Source organism: Scomber scombrus, chromosome 19 (assembly GCF_963691925.1).
Source record: "Scomber scombrus chromosome 19, fScoSco1.1, whole genome shotgun sequence".
Taxonomy (NCBI): Eukaryota; Metazoa; Chordata; class Actinopteri; order Scombriformes; family Scombridae; genus Scomber; species Scomber scombrus.
This window is the reverse complement of record NC_084988.1, coordinates 8,699,177-8,727,111: the sequence shown is the minus strand read 5'-3', so window position 1 is coordinate 8,727,111 and position 27,935 is coordinate 8,699,177. Positions and strand designations below refer to the sequence as shown.

Here is a 27,935-nt window from a genome sequence, read left to right as displayed (position 1 = left end):
CATAATACAACCATTCTGCAAAACCTTTGATAAAACCTAATGTTACATTTTTATTTTGACTTTGTCATGAGATTTTGCTTCCGCTTAACAATATATATTTTTTTTATTTCAAAATGTAATTTGTTTTTGTACTTATTTATTCTATTTATTTATTTAAGTTGTATTAAACAAAGCATAGAATAATAATTTCCTCAAAAAACTAACGAACAAAACTGTTTTCATAATATCCTCATATTACTTTACACAACATACAAAAGAATGATGCTGTATTTAAAAATTCCGTTATTAAGAAAAAAAAAGTTTGGGAGTCCCTGCTGCCTCACCAAACCCCGCCCAGTAACAGGCGTGGTTTGGTGAGGCAGTAGGCAGTGCGCTTCCCTCTCTAGATATCCACTTGCTGTCACAGCGGCAGCTCCTAAACAAGTACTAGAGGCAATCCACTCTCCACGGCCCTCTCACCTTTCTCAGTACCCATCTACATCCCGCAGACATGGACCTGGACGTACCGATGTGCACGGCGCTCTTTCTTCCTATCCTCCCTGCGCTCTAGCTGTGCGCACCGTCCCGAGGCACGTCCCGCTGCCGACCAGAAGGGGACTGTTATTATTGTGTCGGTCGCTGAGACATCACTGTGGAGGAGCGAGAGAGAGGGAGAGAGTGAGAGAGGTTGGGGGACAGCAGAGACTAAGCAGCATAAGACCACACAGTCGTGACAGCAAACGGCCGTTTTAGGATACCGGGCAACTGAGAGGAGCTTTTTGTGTCCTCCATCATGGCGAGTGACTCTCCAGCTCGGAGTCTGGACGAAATCGACCTCTCCGCTTTGAGGGTGAGATGATGTGACTTAATTTGCAACAATATATATTTTTAAGCTTAAAATATAGCTCATCTCATACAAACTGGTATGTGTGTGCGCGCGTGTGTGTGCACGTGTGTGTGCGTGCGCGCGTCTCTGGCTCCCTTGCACCTGACATAGCTCCATGAATAGCAACCGGCAGGAGAGCAGAGGAGGCTGCAAGAGGCGGATGTGTGGGAGACGGGCTGCCAGGCCGTCACAATGTGTCAAATTATAGACCACATTATATATAGACGTTAACTAATATGAAATCTGGCTCGCGCTTCTGATGCCATATCTTCATTCATGTCAGTAACAGGAATGTTAATGGTGTGTGTGTGTGAGAGTGTGAGTGATGCTGAATTGAGGTTGTTGCTGGGATTCTGCTGACCTGGATAGGGGGTGTTTGTGTATCTTTTTTTCACTGAGCCAGCCTATTATAGGCCCATCAGTCTTGAATCAGACAGTAGTGGAATTTAACCTATTTCTCTCACACGCTGCTGATTGTCCAGGCTTAAGTGTTACAGAGCTTGTCCCTTGTTTTCAGGCTCAATTTTGCAGAATTCTCCCCACACAGTGGTAAACTAGTTTCCCCTTCTTGCTGTTTTTAATGCTCTTTGTGTGTTGGTGTGTGTGTATGTGTGTGTGTGTGCCAACCTACCTGTAGTCAGTGTAGCCTGTTCTCTATCAAAGCTGAAGCATTTCATGCTGCAATAGCCAGTTCTTTTGTTCATCCAGTGTGTGCTGCAAAAACACACACACACACACACGCACACACACAGACATACACACACAAACCCTCCTGCGCTTGTGTTTATGCGTGGATACCCATGTTTTCGCTTCACTGGGCATGGTGTGTATTTGTGTGAGTGTGTGTGCTTCTAATGTGTGGGTGTCTGCCAGGCTGATAGTCAGCTGCACACAAGTAAGGGATGCTGCACATGAAAAAAGGGCTTCAGCTAAAGACCTGTTTGCTGTTGTTCATGCTCTGAGCGACAAACATACACACACAATGCAGTTGTTGTCTGTCTGCTTGTATTCACCTGTTTCCTTCTCTGCTTGACTTGATTGTGCCTGCATGTCCATTTCTATACCACCATTCGTTCTGTCTTTGCCCATCTCTGTCTCTTTGTCTCTTTGCTTATCTGTGTTTCTGTTTAAATGACAACTATTCATCCAACTACCCGCATGTTGTTTCCCTTTTCTTCTCCATCAATTCTATCGCCTGTTTTTCCAGCATCTTGTCTGTCTGACTGACTGAATGTGCCTCCTTGTCTATCTGCCAGCCGCTCTGTCTCTTACCATTATCTCGATGCCCACCTCCCTGCCTGCATAAAAACTAACGTTCTCAGGGGAGGCGAGTGATGTGTGTGATGAAATAAACACTACTTTTGGGTTTTACATGTATGTACTGTAGCACATTTTCACTGATGGAGAGGTAGAACGGAAAGGTGAGCATGATGAGGAGGAGGAGGAGAGCGAGAAATGAGACAGACAGAGAAGAGATGAAGAGGAGGGAAGTGTTTGTATTTATTGGGAGTCAGCCCATGCATGTCCTGTTCCTTCAGAGGCGTGATCTCAAGCGCATGTCTCTCAGTGTGACTCAGTAGCAGCTACAAGGACACATGTGCACATGCTCACAGATTTGCTTTTACATGGCATGGTCATGTATCTGAAAGTAAGCATATATGTGAGACCATACGCATCTGATTATGAAGCAGTCTCATCAGTAGTAATCATTTGACACCTGAATGTGAGCACTCAGATTATAACCAGAAAGAGAAAGTTCCCTAGGCTAAGGTTGTAACATAAAATCTTAAAGAACCTTTTTATATATTCATACGCTCGCTGACCACTTCATCAGGTACATCTGTACAATCTAATGCAGTCCAATACAACAGCTTTGCCATAAATTCTACGTTTATGAAGCTCATATATTTTCAGGTTTTGTAGCCATTGTCATAAAGGTGATAATTCTACTTGATGTTTATTATTGAGGTCATAGTGGGTGGTGGTGGTGTACTGGGGTGCATTATATTGAATGATATTCTTAATATTTTGTCCACTACACAGTCGAGTTAATCAAATTTGGGTTTGAATGTTCCACCCAGTGTAAACATCATATAGCCTGAATGGAGAGTTGTAACAAGCCAGAACAGACAATACGTGACACTATCAAGATAGTGTGGATGTGAATATTTTTTCCAACTCTAAATCTACTTAAAAAACTAAGTAGATGTAAGTAAAAGGTAATATATTTTATAATGTCAAGAGTTGAAGTAAGATTTTCCGTAGAGGCAGCAGATGCTTATCTCAACTGTAAGGATTTTCTTTTAATGTAATGACTACATCTCAAGGTAAACAATCATTGCCAAAGCATGCAAGTTCTCAGGAAAGCAAGACCTGTTATTGCTTCATTGCTACCTTTGTCCCTGTATGATCTTATCGCTACTGCTCCACCTCTGCTCCCCTCCATCACATTTTTCCGTCTTTTCATTGTGTCTTTTGACTTATCATGATAGGACACACACACACACACACACACACACACACACACACACACACACACACACACACACACACACACACACACACACACACACACACACACACACACTCAGATGAGTGTACAGTCAACCACTGGACTGGCTAGACAGGAAGTAGGTCAGCTGGCTCTGACGATGATGAGGTGGGGAGGGGGGAAAGGGGTTTATTATAATACTGGCATTGGTGGTGGTGATGGGGGATTGTGTTTGTGTGTCTGTGTGTGTGTGTGTGTGTGTGTGTTGGGAGGGGGGGGCACAATGACCATCTCACAGACACACACACACATGCACACTATACAAAGAGACAGACAGAACTGAGTGGGAAGTAGAGTTCAGAGAGAGAGAAGTGGATTCTCATGTTTGCTGTCTCCGCACTTTCTCTGTTATTCTCTTCTCCATGTCTCATCGGCTCTCTGCGACATGTGCTGTTGTCGCACATCAACCCCGGCAGCACCTGTATAGATGCCACATGTTTCACTCGAGTGGGAAAGGCCAGGATTGGAGGCAGGCTCAGAGATGTAACCACTGTTTCCTTGTCTCACTGTGACTCAGAGTGTCAACCAAGAGAGCAGAAGAGGTCAAAGAATTGTGTTTTTTTTAAATACAGACAGTGGTTTTTATCTAAAGTGATACAGACACATGCTCACACATGCAGGTCAGAGGCGTCAGAAGCACGGGTTCATGCAGTCAGCTGACGAGAGCAACAGATGGTAAAACAGCAGGAAGTATAGCCACAGCACCACACACAGACACACAAACGCACACACTGGCAGTAGACGAATGTGCTGTGCAGGGACTCAGGTGTGAGATCGGAGATGAAAGAGAGAGCAGGTGAGGATGAAGGGATGGCGACACAGTCAGGGAAAGACACAGAGGGAGAAAGTGATGGATTCAGAGAGAGAGGCAGGACGTGTGAAGATGAATGGAGCTTAGAGAGATTTAGAGGGACATCGAAAGACAGGGAGAGCAGAGAGGGATGAAGAAAGCGACAAAGGCTGTGCTCGGGCTAAAGGTGGAGATGTGACCAGTGACTAAAGTAGTCCAAGGCAAAGACCCCTCTCCAGATCTCCTCCCTCCCTCTTCATCCTTGTTGCCCAGTAAGGCCACATTCCTCGGCCCTTCACCACGGACGCCATAGTAACGGGGCCACAGCAGCGCCCAAGGCTTACACAGAGCTTATTCATGAATAGTCTATATACTGTATGGCAGTCTGTCGCTGAGAAATGCCCCTTTCCCTCCCACCCTCCTTTCCACTCTGCCTGCCTGCTTCTAGTTGACCTATTTTTTCCCCCCCAAGTCACTGATAGAGCCACATCAAGTCTTTAATTCTCTGCTATACTTATACCAGCATTAAGATATATGTACAAAAATATACTAAATTAAATGAGTTATCACTGTCATTATGTTCTTTCCCATCACTTCCTATCATCAGCTGATTAAGGAAAGTAACACTTCAGCCTATACCAAGTCCAGGAAAAACAAAAGCTGTCCTAAATGCTCAGGTTAATGGCCGGTTTTCCCGGCAATGTTCTCAATGCACAGGAAGTTATGAAGCTTAAGTAAAAACACCACTTTAAACTGTAATAAATGTGCATCATCTTGCTTTAAAGACATTTAATATTATGTTAAAACATTCTCTGTAGCACACTATCGTCCTTTTTCTTTCCTCTAATACTCAGAGAATCCAAAGTGTACACACACACACACACACACACACTTGCTCTTGAAGGAATCGTGTGCATGTAAACAAGTCCATAGTAGGAGCTGAATCCCTCCACTGTGTCTGACTTCTTTGGTGCAGGGCAGCAAGGAAAGCAAGATTGATTGAAATGACGGAGGAAGAGAGCGTCAGGGAAAATTGAGAAGAAAAGATGAATGATGAGAGAGACAGAGGGATGGACGCAGAGATGACATGAGAAGGTGTGAGATGACAAGTTGGCAGAGATGGATTGAAGGCGAAAGGCGAGGAGCGGATGGGTTCATTAGCGTCACAGAACAAACTCTGTGGTGTGTATCGTCTTCGGCGGGCTGTAAATCTGTGATTAAGAGTTGACTCCTCTTAATGTACTGTACGTGTCTGGGTGAGATGTACTGGGAATTAGGCTACCACAGCATCTCCTTGTAAAAGCAAGCATTGGTGAGCCATGTTGTTAAGTGTAAGTGGTTTTATAAGAGGCAGACCTGGCCCCAGCATGACTCCTATCATCCTCTTAGGATCTCTAATTCAATCCACCTCACTTCTATGTAATTCACTTTCTATAGACACTAACAGCACTCACCTGGCCGCTGTCTAGTGCTCAGAAACATGCCTGTATTAAAAAAAAACAGTCAGGGTGAGTTTTAAATAACCAATTATTAACTTTACATGTACTTTTTTCCATTTCTAGTTCTAATTGCATTAAGTAATTGGGCATTTTGTGGCATTAAGACAATTCATGTTTTGTAAGGTAAGGTATCATCACTCTGAAAAAGATGAGTAATCCACCTTGTAATGCTTTAAGCAGCATTAATAGACTTTTTGTGTCCAGTTGAGGGCAGTGGAACAAGCTCTAACTACATCGTTGACGTGCTATCTGTTTATACAGTTGATGTGACGAATGTTATAGCAAACAATTTCCCATTTACATATCCACCAGACACAGAGCAACATTAGCATTCATTTTGAGTTGTGTTTCTAGTCACATGATAACTATAAGCCCAATATTAACTGTGCTTTTAGCTCAGTTTTACTCTCCACCAACTCCTGAGGGAAATGTCTGGTACTTTAGTTGCAGATGCTCCACTATGTTCAAGCAAGTGGTTGACTGTCTGTTTTGCAGCTTGGTGCTGGGCAATCAGTTTGCAGTCAGTTAATCAGTCTTTTTGTTGAAAATAAATGCCAGTTAGAAACTAGCTTAATGAGGGCAGTGAGGGTGAATCAAAACAGCAAAGTCGCGGCCCATATAACTAAAACAATGAGCTGAAAGACACTAAAACACACTTCAGCCATTGTTAGTATAACGTTTTGGTTGGTGCAGCTTTAAAAATAATTACCCAATAATATAACCACTCTGTTGCAATTCCCACTATCCAGCATCTATGTAGGCTACGCTAAACTTAACTTAAAATAATCCTGTTTAACCTAGGTCTGGGTCATGACAAAATGTTTAGAAAATCCACCACTTCTTTTTAGCTGCATGCAGCATGCACACTGACAGGATGTTGATCGAAAGACTTGTGAAATGTATTGATGTGATGCATGCAAACCTTTTGAATTGAGGCAGACAGTAAGTAGTAGTATCAACATGAAGTAGATTTTTCATTTATACAAAGAACAAATTGCTTGTGCTTTTGTCTGAAATGAGTGCAGATTGGTTTGAGATTGTTTTTTTCTTTTTAGTAATTTGTGTTAAGTATGCACCCTCACAGATTATAGTTCCCACACCTGCACTGATTTATTTCTGATTGAACAGAAATCTGGTTCTCACTTATTGCACTGTTGGTGTTTTTTTAAGTGTGCTCACACAAACAGCCTGTCTATCCTACTTATCCGTAAGCCATGAGTTCAATAGCCATGTTGACCTTAACTGATAACAGAAAAACTGATAGATATGTCATGCTAAGGCCTTTACAGCAAATAACTTTAATTTCTCTGGTAATAAAACTTTAATTTCTCTGGTAATAAAACCTCCTCTGATCTGCAGGTTACAGCCACCTCTTTAGCACCCCACCACTTGCTCTTAATATTCAATAGCATGTCTGTTTTTATAATAGAATTTGACATGGCATGATGGGGTGACAAAAATATATTGAATGTTTAGATTTACAGACATTTAGACTTAATTGGAAAGTATAAAGTAAAGGTGATAAGATAAGAATACCGTAATTTTTCAGTATTTGTGGTTTTGTTTACTGAGTGTTTAAGTGTTTGTTCTTCATTTAACGTATTTAAGTTTGAATGTTTACCTGAAAATAATAAAAAATAATTAATAGGAGTGGCTCTGGCACCAACCACATGTGCACAATAACACAATAACAATATATCTTGGTATGTACTGGCACAGTGAACCAGGAACTTGAATGGCAGCCAGACAGAACAAAACAGGTGTTTGTCACACGAGAAAAAGTCGTATAATGTGATGGAATAAAATAGTATTTTGTAATCCAACACTTACATCACAAATTCTTGCAACTTAATGGTTAGACTAGAGAGAGAGAGAGCTATGCACAGATAATTGTTGTTGTACGTGTTGATCAGGGGATGAGTCATGCTTTTCCTTGTTTTGGTGATGCAGAATTGTTTTTTCAACTTCTCACTTGCAGCAGTTATGGCCAGTGTGGTTAAGAAGAAATGTTTATGTCCCCATAATCACTTTTGAATGTGGTTTTGGTTATCATATTGAATGTGTTCACATCTGTATTTACCAGCCATGATTGGATTTTAATGCAGAATAGCACCAGGATTAGCTTTTGGTTAGGTAAGAGTTAGGGTTAGGAATGTAGGGAAGAGGATTAAGGTTAGGTTGAGGAATGAAAGTACGAATGCAGTCAGTAAAAGTCCTCACACATGTTGTAAAGTGGCTTTCACAAGAACTGCCGCCCTGCACTCTAAAAGCCATTATTTCTAATGGCCTGTGCCTCTCATGGACCAAGATTCCCTGTTTGGAGAAAAAAGTGGACACAGTATTCATTTCAATGTCCAAAGTTTAGTCCTACTTTTGCACAAAACCCCTCTATGTCCAGGAGAAATGGCAAAAAAATACACTACTAATGAAGCAAAAGAAGCAAAATACTTAGAAACGCAACATTAGTGTTTTCATGTGAAGGGCCTTGCAAATGTTTCTATAAAAATGTCCTCACAGAAATTTAGGGAAGTTGCTTTGTGGTTTTGGAAAATTCTCAAATGTCTGGTCTGTTATGAAACAACTAATAGATAAAGTAAAAAAACAAAACAAAAACCTGCACAGTCACGATGGGTGGACTACAAATTTTCTCAAAAATTCACATATTGGAGATGTGTGTGTGTGTGTTTACTGTACATCACCTCCTAAATGCCTGATCCCCATTCTTCCTGCTGTCAGCAAATTTCTGTTGTTTTAGAAGCTATAATTAATGAGTTTCTGTTATTCAGCAGCTTCACACAGACACACAGTGATTCATCGTCCACCAGTGAGGTCATGTGGCAGTCATGTGATGCTGGCAAATGCTCAGCAGGAACACAAAATGAGAAGGGGGCAAAATTGCTCCACTGATAGGGAACTCTAAACCACTGACACACAGGCATGCACACACATAAGCACAAATGCCTACACGCTGACAAAGCCTGGCGCACACTGAGAGCTCATTCTGCAAGTGGCCTATAAAATATGAATGATATCGTGCTATATTTTTATCAGCAAGCCTAAGGACATGTATGAACTGGAGCAGCAAAAACGTTCTGTTTCTCTAGCCACAGCACTCATTCTGTAGGCTGTGCATGGAGGAGAGGGAAGTTCCACATGCATGTCCAGTGCTTGTGGTGCCTACGGTATATACATATGCATGTGTGTTTGTGTGTGTGTTTGCATGCTTTGGTATTATGGGTCTGTTGTGTGAGAAGAGAAAGAGAGAGAATGCATCCTTAGATGTATCTTGGGAGTTCCTGTCAGAACTTTGTATGCAGCTCTGAGACTTAATTCACAAAGCTGCCAAACACACTCACACACACACACACACACACACACACACACACACACACACACACACACACACACACACACACACACACACACACACACACACACACACACACACACACACACACACGTGGAGAAAGAGAAAAAAAGTGAGAGGAGGAAAAAAAATCTACCTGCATAAGCTCAAGGCCCGATAGCAATGCAAACAGCTACACTGCTGGATGCTGCTGTCTGCACTGATGAAAGCGGCTTGCAGTCACTCTCTCTTTCGCACATACCCATGCATTTAGTTAGACACACACTCTTCATTTCATGCCCACTCATACTCGTTAGAACATTTGAACACACTGGCACTTGTGTAGGAGTGTGCTTTTGGGACAGTACATGAGTGTGTGTGTGTGTGTGTGTGGTTATGAGAGTGCGAGAGAGCGAGACAGCGGGAGGATGTACTTGAGACAGAGTGTGAGAGAATGAGTTTGTCTGCCTTTTTGTGCACACGTGCTGCTGTGTGTCTGCTGCACATAACAGAGAGAAGAAGGGTAAAAAAAACGACAGAAAAAGGAAGGAGAGAGCAAGAAAAGCACAAGGCACTGTCTTCAGAAACGGCTGACAGGTTGACAGGTCTGCTGAGACCCGCAGAAACTAACATATAAAGACAGAGCAAGGGAGAGAGGGATAGAGAGAGGCTGTGTGAGAGAAGAAAAGCTGAGAAGAACTGAGGAAAGAGAGAAAGTAAACCTGTGCCAAGATACAGTATTAAAATATACACTTGCAGACACCTTGAGCATGCAGTAATAAACAGTGGGGCCTAAAAAGCACTTGCGAAATTTTCTGTCATCCTTTGGCCATAATCCTGTGTCATTTCCTTCTCTATGTTAGCATGTTATGAAAGCAAAATTATCTGAAAGTTGATCTGAAATGCTGAAAGTGAGAAAGAGAAAGCAACCTAGAGACAGATGAAAAAAAACAAAAACGGGACCGACTGTGTACGAAAGACACAGGAGAGATGTGATGAGGTTAGAGGAGAGACAAGGATGGCAATAGAGTGCTTGTGTGGCTTTTCAGAATGGAAATACAAAGATGCTTTATTGAGAGGGGAATAGTCTGTGAAAAGTGGGTATCATGTAATATCGTCTGTTCTCCAGTTTTGCTTGAGTCCCAGTGCAGATCTGCACAATGGCATGGTTTATTTCGGTGAATCAGCAATGAAATAAGCCTCTAGCTGTGTCTTAGTAGAAGATTTCATTTTTAAACATCTTTGCTTCATGTCATCAAAATGATTTATAAACATCATTCATAATGGAAAAAAGGGATGGAAAATGACTTTGGTTATTGGTATATTTGTGTTTGGCTTTATGTCTAAAGCAACTGATATTATAGCAATTCATAGAAGAAATTGTAGAGTGAGTGCTAATATTACACATTGACAGACATTGTGGATATGAATTCTCCCAAGAATAGCTCTAACATCTCTGCTGGCACCTCTGGCTGAAAGAACAAGTAACAAAGCTAAAGAGAGTTGCCACCGAGACAAAAGAAAAGATGGTATGTAAAGTTTACAAAACTTTTAAATGGCAAGGACACACTGGATGAAAAGAGACATAACAGAAGCTGGTAAAACACCTCAGTGGTTCTGGGACTGTGTTGGAATGAGAGGAGTGTTGTAAAGAAAGTCTTGTCCTGGACAACGCGGGTTAGAGAGCAGAAGCTTGTGGAGCAGAGAGAGTGTGAAAGAGAGAGAGAAAGCAGGAGAGGGTGAATACCAGCTATTGTTGGAATGCCGTAGCAACGTGCGGCAGAGTGGAAGGGGGAGGTGTGTGTGTGCGTGTGTATATATGTGTGTGTGTGTGTGGGGTCAGCGAGTTTTATGCTCTATTCGAGCTGCTCCATGTCAGAGATGTGTTGCGTTCTGTGTTGGCAACCTAGCGACTGTTGGTTTAAATGATTAGCTAGTCTGGACACAGGCCTAAAACAATCCAGCACTGCATTTCAGACCAATGTGTCAACACCCGTTGTGTTCAGTCGGTTGAGCAACACTTCTGTACCGACTGGTTAGAGGTTCATCTCCCACAATTGTTAAAAATACATGTATCCACTGTTGTAATATGGATAACTACAGCCTTTCTAGCAGGGCTGTGAGGTTGTACTTTGGTGATGCTAAGAGTTAAAACTGCTAACATCAGAATGCTAACATGCTCATAATTACAATGCTAACATGCTGATGTCTATGTTGTTTAGCATGTATAATGTTTACCATGTTCATCATCTTACTGTAGTGTGTTAGCATGCTACCATTTTTTAATTAACACTAAACACAAAGTACAGCTGAGATGGATGGGAATTTTGGGGAACTTTTGGTCAATTTACTGATATTGGCTAAGTGACATGTCTTTTTTTTTTGGTCCAATCCAAACCCCAAAATATTTAGTGTCATGTTTAACAAAGAAAAAGCATCAAATATTATGAATTGAGAAACGAGAGAATTTCCAGCATATCAAAAAAGTGACAAAGACAATTATAGTTTTATATTAATATTTGTTTTTCCCCGGCAGTTAGCATAATAAGATTTGTCTTTTTGAGTGACTTATCATCTGTGACAGTGGTCTCTGGCAGCTTGACATATTCTGTTTCAGCTACAGAGAAGATAGACAATGGAGTTGTTTTCACACGTTTAATTGTAGTTACTTTAATTAATTTAATTAATTTCCTTGGCAGAAGAAACATGTTACACAACCCTTAAGAAACTCCTGCAGGTAAACGGGAATAACAAAACACTTTTAGGGGCTGTCTGTCTCCAACATACACGTGATAAACAGACTTTAAGACACTTGCTAGCTTGGCAACCTTAAGGCTATGAACATCCCAAATGCAATACTCCACATAGGTGTGGTTTTACATCAGTGCCTTATCCATTTAAAAAATGATATCTGATGTGAGCATGTAATTGTCTGGATGAGATTATGTGACAGTAATGAAAATCATCCAGGAACCATGATTCTCTACAATATTTTGTGCCAAGTTATACTTAATGTATAGACATTCCAGTGAAACTTAAATGTTCAGAATTTCATGATATACATCCACAACCTGTTGAGATATTTCAGTCTGGACCAAAGTGTCTGGACCGGCCATCAAGATTTGTCATCCATTGAGCTACGCTGCTAGCATGGCTAAGAAATTGACGTCATGCTTTATAATACTTGATAACTCTAACTTTAAATCTGATTCAACATACACTGAATGGGTTTTAACCTTATTTTGAGTTGAATGCATGAATTAATGCTCTTGTTAGTCTTATTGATCCTAATCCCATCATGTTTCCTTTGTCTTTCTAGGATCCTGCTGGCATCTTTGAGTTGGTTGAGCTGGTGGGAAATGGCACGTATGGACAGGTCTACAAGGTAAGATATGCACACAAATAGACTTTGATATCTATCTTTCTGATAGCATTCTCCCGTATTCTCTAGAAGTGTATGGAACAAAGAATAGAAATATGCACTGTGACTGAAGGAAACAGTAAAGACAGAAGATAAAAGCAGCACACAAGCTTGAGAGAAATGGAACGAATGTAAAAGAGACTTAAATGCAGAGAAAAGAGGCAGAAACTGGGGCACATTAAAAGTGATTTTAGTTCCCTTTCTCATTTTTCTTCCTTTTTCTCTGTCCTTACTGTATTTACTTGTCTTCGTATACATCTGCACCTCTAGATTAGAGAAGGAAGAAACTAGACTAGATTCAAATCTTTAGGGGGAAGTGGGAAGTGTTTGTTCTTAATTGGTCTGCCGTTGAGACATCACTGTGGTTTGAGGTATTTGCTGTCAGCTGGACTCAGCTGTTTCCCGCTGTCGTTCAAACACTATCTTTCCGTCCATGTCATTGTCTGAACTTCCTCTTCCCTCCATGATGGCCCACCGTTCTTCAGTTCTCGCTTCCTTTTCCTGCTGCTGCTGCTGCCTCATCCTGTCACTTTACAGCAGCCTGTGGCACTTTGTCCAATCACCTATGGCTGGAATAAACATGTGTTTGTTCAAATATCTGAAAGGATAGACATGTGAAGGCCCTTTTACGTGCGTGTATTTTGTGTGTGCTAGAGTGTGTCTAATGGAACAGTGAGTCAAGGTAAGATGGTGATGGAGAGGAGCTGTTCTTACACCAGATTGGACCAGATGAAGGGTCAGGTAGAGGTCAGACATGACTCTTCACTCTTCTAGAAATAATCTGACATTCTCACGTGTGTGTGTGTGTGTGTGTGTGTGTGTGTGTGTGTGTGTGTGTGTGTGTGTGTGTGTGTGTGTGTGTGTGTGTGTGTGTGTGTGTGTGTGTGTGTGTGTGTGTGTGTGTGTGTGTGTGTGTGTGACAGAGGGGAGGAAAAAACACAAAAGGAATGGGGAACAGGAGAGTTATGTGTATCCATTTATTGCTGACTGTGCTGTCTTGGTGAAAGTCACGGCTCATTTACTGGCTGACATTCAGCCAGTCTGTTCCTATACATTACCGAGCCACAGAACGCCTGTGGCAACAGCAGCAGCAGCCTGTTGGGCCCGTGGCCCATACAGCTGATCCACACTGGTTTCTGATTGGGTGTCACATAGTGTATAATACTAAATGGAGTCGATAGTGAAGCTTATACTATTATTTCTTACTATGTGGCAGCTCTGAAAATTACACTTGTACTATTTTCTTTTCTTTTTTTTTTTTTTACACCTATGATGTTGTGAGTGTGTCCACTAGATATTTTCATGAGTTTTGTTGGCCAAACACTCATTTAAGAAATACACAAGGAGACTTAAGAATACATATAGGCATGTGCATATAAATAGAATTAAAACAGTAAGTTACTTTATCCATTACTTAATTGACAGAGGATGAATTTATTAAGGAAACACTCCCTGCTCTCAGTTGTGAGAATTTGCTGCCTTTCTTTGTCTTATTTGAGGGTTTTGGACCATTTTTAAGATAAAGCAAATTTGAAAGTGTCATCTTGAGCAATAGGAATTCTTGTTAGGCATTTTTCACTATTGCCTGATACTTACAGATCAAAAAATGACATTAGTTGATAGTAAAATGAATCATTACTTGCAGCCTTAATATGAATCTTACATATTTTTTTCAAAGCAGAGCACATGCTGAAAATGCTTTGTAGTGCTCATATTGCCATTTCTGTACTGCACGAATAGACACAGATGGGGCCAGATGTAAACTGAAAAAAATGTGACTCATACATACAGATTAGGAGTGGAGTCACTTGAGCAAAAATGCCATCTATTTTAAATTCCTTACCCGGTTGAGATGCCCCATCTAGGTAAGCAGTCTGAAGACGATCAACTTCTTGTGAACAGGTGAAGTCACAGAGAAGATAAATTATTATGGTATTAGTGAACTAGAATCGCTCTGACTCTCTCTGAACCATTTTAGACACTCGTTATATCAGAGAAAATAACATAAGCATATACCATATATGCCTCAGGACTACAGTATCCCAGTCAGGATCCATGAATTGAGTGAACACAAGTGGATTGTGAATTTTTGCTCAGATGTAAAGATGAGAGTCAGACGGGCTGTAAACATGATTTTACTTCTTGCTATGATTCCAATACTCCAATTTGCTGAGTGGCCAGGGGCCAGTTTTTCTCTGATGTATCTGTGATCATAGATTGCAAGTTAACAAGTTGTGCCTTGATATTTTCTCTTTGCTGCAGCTGTTTGCAAACAGGAGAATGAACAGACAACTCCTCTAGAATACACAAGCACTGTATAGCTTGTTCCTTGGTGAATTTGTTGGGCAATGTATGCAGATAAATCAGTTATAAATCATTCCAGATTTTATTTTCACTGAAATTGAAAATGCATTTTTGTGGATAGACAGATTCAGATGACCTTTGGGCTTACTAAAACTTTAACAAACCCATTGGAAGTGAAAAATGCATCGGTTAAAAGCTAAGAACTACTACATTTCTGGAGCAATCATGATTTGAGAGGTTTAGCTTTCCATTAGGATTATAATATGAAAACTCATCAAAACAAGTAGCAGTAATCGGATTCTTTGGTGTTTGTCCTGCAACAAGAACACAACTCAACCAGTCCACTGCATTCTGCTGCAGTGGATTTTACTTGGCGGACTATGTGTAATGAGGCTAGAGATATAGGTTTATGTGTACCCATGCATGCATCCTTTTGTGTGTAAGTATATATGTGTGTGATCGTAATGGCCGGTGCAGCGTTTTATGTTATTGGTGATGGAGGGCCATTAATGTGCTGTGCAGCTACAGTTCTTTGTATCTGTGAGCAAGAGATAACAGGTTTATCAACAATTCCATTACCCCATCTAGTTAAATGATACAGATCTGGTGCGTCCTGCTCTTTTTTCTCTCTATCTCTGTTTTTGTTCTCCCCTTGTGCACACCCAAAATCTCATCTCAATTAAAAACAAACAAACCAATTAAAAAAAACGTCTTGAAAAGTTGTTCCAGGTTGTTGTTTTTTGTTGCAGTTTCCCTGTCAGCAAAAAATTGTTTGGCCAAGAACATTGATAGACGAGTAGCCGCAGCAAAAAGATAATTTTAGCTTGACTTCAGTTTCTCTCCCTCTGTCTCCCTTTCTCATCTTACATCTCCATGGCAGTTCTGTTTCTTTGTTTTTCCTCCTTTGTCTATTCATCCCCTTCACGTCTTCATCCCTTGCCTCTGCACATTTCTCTTATCAATATGTAATCACGTTTTTCCTCTGGTTTCCCCAGTTTTTTGGGTTGAAACTTCCCTGTTGAGCTGTACTTAAGGGAGCAGCCCCTGTCAACAGTATGTGTATATATAGCTTCGACTGGCTGCTCTAAAAGGGCCATAAATAGAGAACATGGGTAATGCTGAATAATTAAACACATTCTCTCTCCACTTTCCTCCCTCTCCATCTCGCACTCTCTCTCTCTCTCTCTCTCTCTTTCTCTGTTTCCTCCTTTAGCTCTCTCTCCCTTTTTCTCTCTTACTGTTGTCACTCTCTTTCTCATCAGCTCCTTCTGTCCGCTCCCTCATTGGTATTTCCTCTCTTTCTTTTGCCACGTCTCTCCCCTCCACTCTCATCCCTCCAGCCCTCCCTCCCTCTCCTTTTTTTTTTAGTTCATCACGCCTCTGTTCCTCAACTGTCTCCCCCCTTCTCCCTTTCTTTCTTATGGCTGTGAATATTTGATGGGGCGTATGGGAATTGCAGTTCTCCGAATTAAGGAAGCACTCCATGCCTCACACATACTGCCATAGTGGGGTGGGAACAGGGATTATTCCTGGGCAGCCACTGGCCGAAATGCTCGCTGACTGACTGACAGGACGACTTATTGACTGACAGGCTTATTGATTGGATAATTGATTAATCACAGTTCCTCGTCATTCCCGGGAGAGAAGTCATTTTTCTCCTTGATGGATGCAAGGACAAGTTTATAGGGCAGCTAATCATATCTTGGTCACAAGAACACAAATGCAACACAGGCACACACATTTGCACACAAGCAATACATGAACGATGACACATTCATCCCATCGTCTCATCGACTTGTCTCCTTGGATTTGGCAGCAACAAAACATTTCCGGTGTTTGTATGGGTGTGTGTGTGTGTGTGCCTGTGTGCCATTTTCACATTTCACATCGTTTCTCTGCATGACTGTGCTGTCTCCATGCAGCAAAGGAACAGGAGAAAAAGAAGAGAAGAGACGACCAATCTTTTTCTCTCTGATGACAGAACACATCCACTCTGCTCCTCCTCAGGCAAAGTGCTCCGCACTCTTAAAATATTCACCAGTCACACACACACACACACACACACACACACACACACACACACACACACACACACACACACACACACACACACACACACACACACAGCAGAGCAAAAGTAACGGTTGGGGACCTGGGCCGTATAGGCTTTTATATGCTCACCCGCTGTGACAGCAACTCACTACAAAGAGCAGCTCTGTGGTTTCCATTTATTACACCAGTGTGCGTGTGCAAAAAACCTATGTTTGTGAACACATGGTTTAAAGGGGCATGTAAGTGGTGACATACCATCATGTCACTGTGTTTGTTTGTTTATTTCATGTAGTCAGGAGGGAAGGTTGTGTGTTTGTACAGCTCTGAACAATATTTCTTCTTATCACGGGTTTCTGTTATCTTTCAAACTGATGAGTAGATGAGATGGCAAAACACAGCACAGAGTCATGTGCAATTACAACCTTGATTCTTTGCTGATATCATGATAATCTTGTTACTATGGCAATAGAGGGCCTCTGGATGAAAACAAATGGATGGGATGAAAATTAGGATTAGGACTTTCATTTTATAAACCAACCACACCTGTATCTTTCTCTCTTTCTGTCTCTGTGTCTATGTCTCTTTATTGTTTTTTCCTGCAGTGTCCCTGTCTGTTTTGCACCCAGGCCCACCTCTCCTCCTCCTCCTGACTCGCCTGCCCTCTTAAAAACCGCATAAAACTTCAAAGTTATTTTATCTTCCTTATCTGCTGGAAGTCACGCCGCAAAGGACTGTGGGAGATTTTTCTCTCTGCATTCCCGCGACCCCACTTCCACACATACACACATGTGCACACCACGCTCACACCAACACACAGACACACACTCACCTCAGAGAAGCAGCATGAAGTGTGAAAGCCTGGCATAAGAGACTCTGAAAAGGAAGGAAGATAGAGTGACTTCATTTATTCCTCTTTGTTTGATGTTCTGAACTCCTCCAGCTAGTGTTTCACAGCAGGAAAGAAGATCAAGCAAGCAAGCATACACAGTGTGTACCTTTTTTGAAAGTAGTCAAGATTATAAAAATGGCAACTTGACAAATCGGTGGTACATTTTTGTATGTTATGAGTATGTTATTTCTTGCTCTGTAAATAATATTTATTCTATTTTAGTCACATTTTTTGATCAAAAGGCTGATATAAATCAAAACTGTCCTGGATACATCTCTTAGTACTACCCACAGAACGATTGATTGATGATTTATTGATTGATTAATAAATAAATAAACAACGAGGAGCATGAAATCAATGTTCTACTTGGAAAACCAGGCGCTTCCAGTTCGGTCAATCATCTCCCTATCCTATTTTATATGTTCATTTACTAAAAGGACCAGGGTTTAGGATTTAGGAGGATCTATTGGCATAAATGGAACAGAATATTTATAAGTATGTTTCAATTAGTATATAATGTCCTGAATTTAAAAAGTGTTATGTTTTCGTTAGCTTAGAATGAGTCAATGAGTGCAATCTGCAACCTCACTGCGAGATGCCACTAAATCCTACACACTGGTCCTTAAATTGGTTAAAAATAGCAACACAGTAATGAGAGGTGCACTTGGAACTGTTTGAAAGCAGTTAGCAGATTTTGAAAAACAGTGAAACATCTGATAGCATATAATAACGTTACAATAGTATATTACAATTGTATCTTAATTTTTAAAGGATGATGGTAATATGCTTTACTTTTTTTCAATATATCTTATGAAAAGACCAAAACCAACAAATTGTTTGTCCATCTCTCAGTATTTTCTGATTTTTCTGCAGCCTGACTCTGACTCTCACACTCAATCCCATTTGCTTCCACTGAAAAAAAAGAAGAAGAAAAAAAGAACAAAAACAAGATGGGAAAAGTAAGGATGAAGGATGTGAAAATTTCAAAACAGCTGGGAATGGTAGTTTTTAGAAACCATTGCTCACACAATAGTTAATAGTGTGTTTGTTGGCAACTATTTATGTGCCGCGTGAGTATTTTTGGCAGAAGGACGATGCGTGCGATCTATTCAAAATCAACTTCAGTGCTTGTAGGTGAAAAGGTGTGGCTCACTGATCTGCTTCTGATAGATTTTCCGGTTGTTTCAGAGGAATCTCAGACTTTAGTTTGTTGGAATCAGAGCATTGTTGGTTTTGTTTTCACTCTTGTATTAATTGACAATGGAAAAAAACAATGTCACCAGATTGTATATATTTTTACAATGCAGATTGAGGTATAACATGCATGTGACATACAACTAAGAAATAATGATAATTTAATAGTAAAAGCATAGGATTAAATCATAATTATTTGCGTACAGGGTACATGGGTGTACAGGGTGTGTTCACTTCCGTTTGACTGAGTTCAGATAACCTTTTGTGCCATGACTATTAATTTAAAAATTCACCAGAATTCAGAAATGTTGGTCTCTGAGTCTTTCTCTAGTTCTTGCACAAGGGGAGAACATTACTCATTCCTGCAGCCTGCCTTAGAAAATGTAGAAGCTAGTCATCTGTATGAGTAAATTGTAGTTAGCATGATAAGGGGCTGACATATGTAAATGAATAAAGAATGTAGTTTTTTATGGTACTCTTAGTGCTAATGGGGATGCTGTCAGAAGGTCTCAGCTGGGCGTGTTTGCAGGCTATAGGGTTTGAGAATGCTTTGTGTTCATATGTACAATAAGTGGATATGTGTGTGTTTGCCTGTTGCCATATAGCTACTATATGTCCCTTGTGTAGACGTTGTTTCAGTTGTTTACAATTTTACACTGTGCCATTGCCCCTCTCTCTACTTTATCTACACACACTCACTTGCGCACACACACACACACACACACACACACACACACACACACACACACTTCAATCTCTGGAGTCCTTATGAATGAAATGTGAACCATGACTGAGGTGGATGTTGCTTGTTACCGTGGGAACAGCAGATGTGCTCGTTCCGTCCGTGTGCAGTGGCACACGCACACGCACACCTGGCAGTGTGTTCATTAGCCTACATCCTCGCTTCGTCTTCCCCAAGGCCACATGCCCCACTTACCCACAATGCACTCCTGTCACCCAGACCAGGGTCAATTAGCCATGCCTGATGTCAATAGCAATCTCTCATTCTCTCTTTGCCTGCCTCTCGTTCTCTCCTGTACTGTATGTTTTCGAGTCACATTCCCCACTCTTTAATTGATGCTGTGCACTGTAAAGAGGTATTTAGCCAAGGTTTTATTCCCACAGATAGATTTATTGCTCATCAATAGTTAAATCAATAACCTATACCAGCCCTGACACTCTCTATTATTCTTTATTCCTTCTGTCCTCTCCTTTTTCCATACGAATGTGTTCTTTTCACAGCCCTTGGCTCTTCATTTTCATTTTTCTACCCCTGCTCTCTTTCATCTGCACAACTTCTCATATTCATCTTTGATGTCCTTAGCACATTCTCCTTCCTCATGCCCTCACTCAGCTGTTTTTCCTCTCTCTCCTCCGCTTTTCCCTCTCTCACCTCTGGTCCGTACAGTAAATCAGCTCTGCTGTTTGTTTGACCTCCAGAGCCGCCGAAGCGTGATGCCGATGTGCTGAACCTGCTGCTTTGCCTCCTCGCCGCAACCCTCCTCCTCCTTCTGTACCTCCTTTTGTAGTGTTCCCTCAGTCATGCACACTATTCAACTCTCTCTTTCTCTCTTCCTCCAGTATGCTTGCTTGTTCTGCAGATGTTGTAGCAATGGGGAGGTGGGGTAAGGGGGCGGGTTGTTTCTTTCTGTCGTGACTCTAAAGACGTTAGGCAGTTTGATTTGAAATGAGAGATAAGTGGGTGAATGGGTGGGTCAGCTCTGAGTGAATTAGAGTGAGTGCATTTGTGAGTTAACCTGTGTAAATGAGTTAGTGACTCAATGAGCCAATATGTTAGTTTGTGGAAATACTATTGTGATTGTGTGGGGTTAACGTTTTTAGAGGAGGGGGGTCACACAGCTGTTTAGATGGATCTCAGCTAAAAAAACAACAACAACAATAACAACAACAACATTTGTGCAGGCTACGGTACATGTGTTTATATGTGTGTTGACTTAGTGTTTCATTTAATCTGTGTCAGCCTCAAATGCCTACCATAAATAAGCTTTGCACACACACACATGTTCATCCAGCGAGTGGTTATCCTGTTAGGGCTGATTTATTTCCATCACATCAAAGGATATATTATGATGGGGACAAGCTTTTACTGTTTTTCCATGCATAAACACAAACAAATATGCAAGCCCACAGATCCCTTTTTACAAATATAACATAAAACTTATCATATTTCTTGTCATGATGATGGACTCAGCTTTGTGTACCGCATCTGCCTTGTCTTTTTGTTTTTTCGCACTATCACACCACCATGAACACTGACAGATGTGCTTTTGTTGCTCATGATCAAATTTGTGTGTTTGAAAACTTTCAATATCACTTGCTTTAAACCATGTGTCTGCATTTGAGATTATTTAGCGTCAAATCCTTTCCCTGACCCCAGATTAGTCTGTTTTCCCGAACATTTGTGTGTCTACTTGCTTTTTAATTAGCTTGTTGGGCTGCAAGCAGGCAGGTTAATGAGCAGCTATATTTCAGACTGTTGATAGATTATTGTTTCAGTAGGCTTTAGCCGATAACACCATCTCATTCAGAGTGGAATCAACACACTGGCTGGCTGTCGCAAAATTCAGCTTCTCCTTTTCTGCAACTACCCACCCCCTCCCCTCCCCTCACCCGTCAATAAAAGCCCTCTGGACTATTCTACAGATCATTGCTCTCATCTTTCTTCCTCTCATCTTTTCTTTTTTTCTTTCATCTCCTCAGTCTCTCTTCCTTTACTACCTCCTTCTCCCACAAGCTCCCTGCTTGAATGTGTTTCCCTCATTTTCACTTGCTCTCGTTATATCTTCTCTCCTTTTAAATCTCTTCCTGTCTCAATTTGTGTCTCTCCTCTCTTCCTTTCTCATGTGTAAGTGTGTGAGCAGCCTCGGGGCACTTCTATATTTCCTGGGCAGTGCAGTAGTAGATTGGAATGGAGGCCTTTGTCACTTTTATTTACTGCCTCACTGATTCCACAACAGTGTGTGCACTTGCTTGTGTTTGTGGGCGCTTGTCTGCATGTATTGGTGTGTGAGCATGTGCGAATGCGGAGTGATTGCAGGTGTTTGAACTGCAATAAGGTGTGTATTGCCACCCTTATTTCTTTGCGAACATTTAAGCAGAACTCCGTTTGTAATGTTTGTTCGCTGAAATTGGCTTTAATTCAGTTTTGCAGCTCTGGCACCTGCTGCTGGGCATGCTGGGATTGCAAGCCTACATACTAGAACCAGTGGGTGTTGATACTAGGGTACAGACTGAAATACTGCTTGTCTGAAATCCTTCAACCTTAACACAGCTGAACTACTGTGTGTGTGTGTGTGTGTGTGTGTGATAGAGACAGCAGTGTGTAATCTCCTTCTAGGACTTGCTTGTCAAAGAGAGAAAGACAGAAATAAAAATGTATAGAGTGAAATCCCAGGGGCACATCCCATAGTGCATTTCTCCCCTATGATACCGTTACCATGCCGACAGGCCCTATGCCAGGAGAGCATGCTTAGATGCCATTCAGTGGATTCTTGCTTGATGTTGGTGTCTGTGTATGCATGGATTACTGTGATGGCACAGATTAGGATTAGGGTGTGACCCATTTCCTTTTGACAAAGAGTCTGTTTGTTTCTCTTCCTAGTTTAGTGAGTGCGCACATGCGTGTTAATTGTGTATGTTTGCTTTTGTCTTTGGGGTCATTTGGAAACAAGTGACTGATCAGAGACTGAATTCATGGTTGCATAGCATTGCTGAGTTCTTGATAATGTATTTTAACCAAAAATTATTCTGAAAATGTTGACTTTGGGAAAAGCCAATGTTGTAGTCAGAAGTCAAAAAACTTTACATTTAGGTGAGTTAAGTAGGCAGAAAACTAGATGACAAATGATAACAAGCATTGAAAGGATCTTTCAAAATTGGCTGTCACTTGTGTTAAAATGCTTCCTAATTTGGCAGGCAACTTCTCAGATGTCGCAGCGTCCTTGGACACACCGACAGGTAGCAAATTAATAAAATGGCTCAGCTTGCTACTGCATCACCACGATGACAAAAAACTGAAAAACAATAAATAATGACAACGTTGCTTAGTACTCAATAACTGATGAAAACTGAGTCCTGAAATTTTTGGTTTTGAACTTTTTTACTGACATGGTTGCTATCTTGCAAAATTCAGATGTAAAGTTTAAGAACCATGCCAATATTGTTGTTCATTAACTCAGAGTCAGATGTAAAAAAAACCCATTGCATTTAGATGAGCTAAGTAGTCAGAAAATTAAACTTAGATGACAAATGATAACAGGCAACGAAAGGATCATTTGAATTTGGCTGTCACTTGTATTAAAATGCTTTTTTGGCAGCCAACTTCTCAGATGTCGCAGCGTCCTTGAACACACCGACAGGTAGCAGGTTTCTAAAGTGGCTCAGGTTGCAACTGCATCACCATGATGACAAAAACTGAAATACAAAAAATACAAAACAAAACAAAAAATCTCAAACTGATATACTGAATACTGACAACAAGGTGATTATTATGATTGACTGGCTGACATAAGTAGATTTCATGTCTCTGAGGTGATTTTTAATTGTAGCAAAATGAATGAAACCAATGGCTTTTGGGGAAGTAGGAAATCCATCTTAATTACGGTAGGCTTTTGAAAATTGTCCCAAGTAATGAGATTTGTAGTTAATGGGCTAAAACATGCATATCTATCGTTATGGATGTTTAAATTTTTGTCTTGTGCAAAGGAAAGTCAAATAAGGATCCAATTTAAACCACAAGGGAGTAATTTAAAAGTAAAATTTGGATGGTTTACTCTGACCTTGCAGCTTGGCCACACAGTAAGTACACACATGGGATAGATGCACTGTAAAATTCAGCTCTCTCAGTAAAGTAGTCTTCTTCTCATCCACTTCCTCATATCTGAATCAATTCCTTCCTTCTCTTTCTTGCATCCTCCTTTCCTCACCCTATCCTTACCTCTTCCTCTAAACAACAACTCTCCCATATCAGGACAATAGTCTCTTATTCCCTTTATTCTTTTTCTTTCACTCTGTGTGTGTGTGTGTGTGTGTGTGTGTGTGTGTGTGTGTGTGTGTATGTGTGTATGTGTGTATGTGTGTATGTGTGTATGTGTGTATGTGTGTATGTGTGTGTGTGTGTGTGTGTGTGTGTGTGTGTGTGTGTGTGTGTGTGTTTAAGTGTCATGCACACTGTACTCTGGCCAGCCAAGACTGTTGCTAGGCTACGACAGGAAGTGTCCTGCATAGTAAATGTGTCCGGGGGGGGGGGTTTGTGTAATTGACTTGGCAAGGGCATGGATGCGCACACCAACAAACAAAATACACACATACTGTGTAAAAGCATTTCTTTCTCGCTGACACACACAGACACACACAGATGGCTTGGGTATCATCACCAGCAGGTTATATTGAAGCAGTGGTTAGCATGATGTTGGTCCCGCCTAACTGAGGTTGCAAGCTGAGAATGATGAAGAGATGCTTCCCTCTGCAGCCTGCAGCACTTGTGTGTGTGTGTGTGTGTGTGTGTGTGTGTGTGTCTGAGAGTGTGTTTGTACACCTCAAGCAGCAGACAAATCGTAAAACAGAATCATTACACACACACACACACACACACACACACACACACACACACTCACACACACACACACACACACACACACACACACACACACACACACACACACAGCCTCCTCTTTTTCATTGCATGACACACACTCACTCACACTTCATACCAAGTACCTCTCTCCATACACTTTACTTTCACTTGGCAGGTGCAGTTAATCATAATTTATTATGTGTTGATGATAATTACTTGAATAGGTGTACTTTGTGTCATTCTGACACCTCCCTCATGGCTGGGGACAGATGAAATGAAGGATTAGACAGCGCCATGTATTTTTTAAATATATTCTTTTACCTACATTGTTTCTTGTATGTGTACATGTTTACCTGACTGTCTGTTGTGCTGCAACCAAATTGCCCAATATGGGATCTTAATAAAGACTGAACTGAACTGAATTGAAACCATATAACATTGGATCTGAAATCAGATTTTGTGTCATCGTGTCACAAGAAAATGACAGACAGACAGCATGGTGCGTGGTTTACCGCTTTAGTGCAGGATTAAACAGCTGCAAAACTGAGGAATTTTAACATATTGAAAAAGATGATCAAACAAAACAAGCAACCTGAAAATGTCACCTTCAGCGCCAGGAACTAGTGAGGAGCATTTTTTATTATTTTAATCATTTTATAGACTAAATAGTGGTGAAATCAATCAAACAAGTAATTGACAGATTAATTGTTAATAAAATAAATCTGTAGCTTGAGCCCTAACTTGCATTTAAGAGCTGAATGAACACTTTTATGACTGTTGAATATAAAACAACCTGAAAAAATATGGACATTAAAAGCTTTACAATGGTCATATTTATTGCAAGGGTATTTTGTATGAAATTGAGTAGCAGTTTGTGTTATTGTGTCCACCTTCTGTGCATCTTCTTGTTTTGTAATCTGTAATCTTAACATCTAAGATCACAGTTGTGAAACTGCTGAGACCTGGGAGTTGGCAGAAGCATCATTGTCCCCCCCGCCACAGTCTTGTTTACATCTACTCAGCAGTCTCTGAGACATCACAGCTGAATGAACAAATCACAGTAACAGCTGAGCAAATATCAGAAGAGGAATCTCTCGTCTTTTCTCAGATTTAATTGTGTGAGAGGTTAAAAAAAAAATCAAATCACTCGAAGCACTGTCCTCTAAAATAGCAAATATATTTTTAAACATGTGTACTAAATGTGTGTAAATGGGTGCATACTTCTCACTCCTGCAGCAATGACACCAAGTAATGACTCCTTGGTGATGCGGCCGCCCGAAGGCTGATTGGAGATCAGTTTGGTATCAGTTTGCTGTCTCCATCACAGCATGGCCATCCAAGCGGAACAAACGTAGTCAATTTGGTCTGTTATCGCTCAAATACACCTGGCCAGCCAGCTTCGAAGCTCCTTGTGGGTGTGTGTGGAGTTGGATATGTGTGTGAGTGACATGTTTTGCTATCATATTTGGTCAAAATATCTCCACGGAATTAAAGAAGGGGAAACATTTACACATGAAGATAATTATCTAGACCTCATTTTAAACGTCATTGTGATGATTGTAGTGACGTTGATGCTCAGCATACTCAGTATTATAACAGTTGGGGAGTATTACATAAAATACATTTGTGTGTGTAAGCATACAGTGTGTGCGCATGTGTTTTTGTTTTGTTTTGTGGAAGCACTCAGGCCCATGTCAGTGCATTGTGGTTTCCAGAAGATGCTACATGCATTAGCAGACACAAAGTGAAAGGGTTGCAGGGAGTCCTCGATTTGTGTCATATTTGCTTGTCGAGCTCAGAGCCCAATGCTGTTTCTCAGGCATTAGTGCTCAGCTCAGTCATGTCCATGTAGAAGCTTTTCACAGGCTGCTGGTCTGAGCTGTGAGGCATGAGGGAGAAGAAGAGAGAAAAATAAAAGGGACAGGGAGAGCAAAAGTAAGCGAGACATCTAGAGGGAGGAATAATGAAAGGCATAAAGAGGAGATTGTGAGAAGTTAAGAGGGTTAGATAATGAGAGAGAATCAGCGGGATGATAGAGAGAAAGAGAGAGCGAGAGAGAGAGGCGGAAGGAGAGAGAGAAACTGCAGATCTAGGTCAGAGAGGCAAAGCAGGCAACAAACGAGTGGAGGAAGGGATGAACAGGCCTGTGAAGCTCAAATCTCCTCATTCTGAATGGGACAGCTCAGGGAGAGAGTGGGTCATCTCTGCCAGAGAGAAAGAGAGAAGGAAAGCTGACAGAACATAATACTTAATACTGTGTGATATTCTTTTCATTATATATCATATTTCAGGCTGCAACTAATAATACTTTTCATTTTTGATTAAGGCAATCATTTTTAGGAAATATGACAATTTGCTTTCTTGATGAGCGTTAACTGAGAATAACCTTTCTCATGCCTGTGCATTAAGTACAGAGATGGAGCCAGCAGCTGGTTAGCTTAGCTCAGCATGAAGACTGAAAGCAAAATTTCATGGCAGTTCATCCAATAGGTGTTGAGATATTTCATTAAAAGCCAAAAATATCAAACTGCTGGTGCTGCTACAGGAAAATTCAGGGATCACCTTGGTGTTGGTGTATTCTTGCTAAGTGTACGTTATTTCTTATGCACTTTTTTTTTTTTTTTTTTTTTTTTTTTTTCTTTTAAGAAGAAAAAAGAGATTAAAAACACAAAATAACTTCTGTCTTGTGTTCTTTCTCGTTATGCTTGTACCCTGTGAGCCTCTTGATAATTTGTACGACGGCCCTTTGAGTCCTCTAATGCTTGACTGTCGTGCCTCACTCGTAAGTCTCTTTGGACGAAAGCGTCTTCCAAATAACAATCTGTAAATGCTATGCCAGGCTAAGCTAACCCCCTCCTGGCTCATAAGTAGTGCACAAGAGTGATAACAATCTCCTTATCAAGCTCTTAGCAAGAAAGCATATCTCAAAATGTCAAATTATTCCATTAATTTATCAATTAGTTTCTTCCAATTATTGGACTTTATTGCTTGTTTTTATTTGCTTACTGTGTGTTTATTGTTGGACATCAGTGAAAAATGCCCCTCACGAGTTCCTAAAGTTAATAATAGATAGAGATAATATCTCCAAATTGCTTATTTTTGTCCGACCAACAATTCAAAGCTCATTTAATTTGCAATCATATGAAAAAGAAAATAATAGCAAATTCTAACATTTGAGAAGCTGGATATTTGGCATTCATTGACTGATTCTGAATAGTTTCAACATCATTGTTACACACATTCTTCCATCGACCGCCGTTGAAAATACTATTGCAGTTGACATTCATATAACCAAGGCAAACCAAATCCCATCTTTGAATTTGCAAATAAGTGGACCGTGGGAGGACAAAGAAAGAGCAAGAGATGAAGATGAACTGACAGTACTAATTCCTCTCTGTTGCTCCTTTCACACTTGGTCATTTAATAAG

General features: G+C 40.8%; 1 protein-coding gene across 1 annotated transcript in view; it reads left to right on the top strand.

The window, feature by feature from the left end:
* The first annotated feature begins 665 nt into the window (after positions 1 to 665).
* The window catches only part of tnika (TRAF2 and NCK interacting kinase a), a 61,073-nt gene continuing 33,803 nt past the window's right edge, over positions 666 to 27,935 (top strand). The window contains exons 1-2 of the mRNA XM_062440039.1: positions 666 to 829; positions 12,371 to 12,436. Of these exons, the coding sequence (XP_062296023.1) occupies positions 773 to 829; positions 12,371 to 12,436 (123 nt within the window). The 5' untranslated portion in view covers positions 666 to 772. The remainder of the gene's footprint in view (positions 830 to 12,370; positions 12,437 to 27,935) is intronic.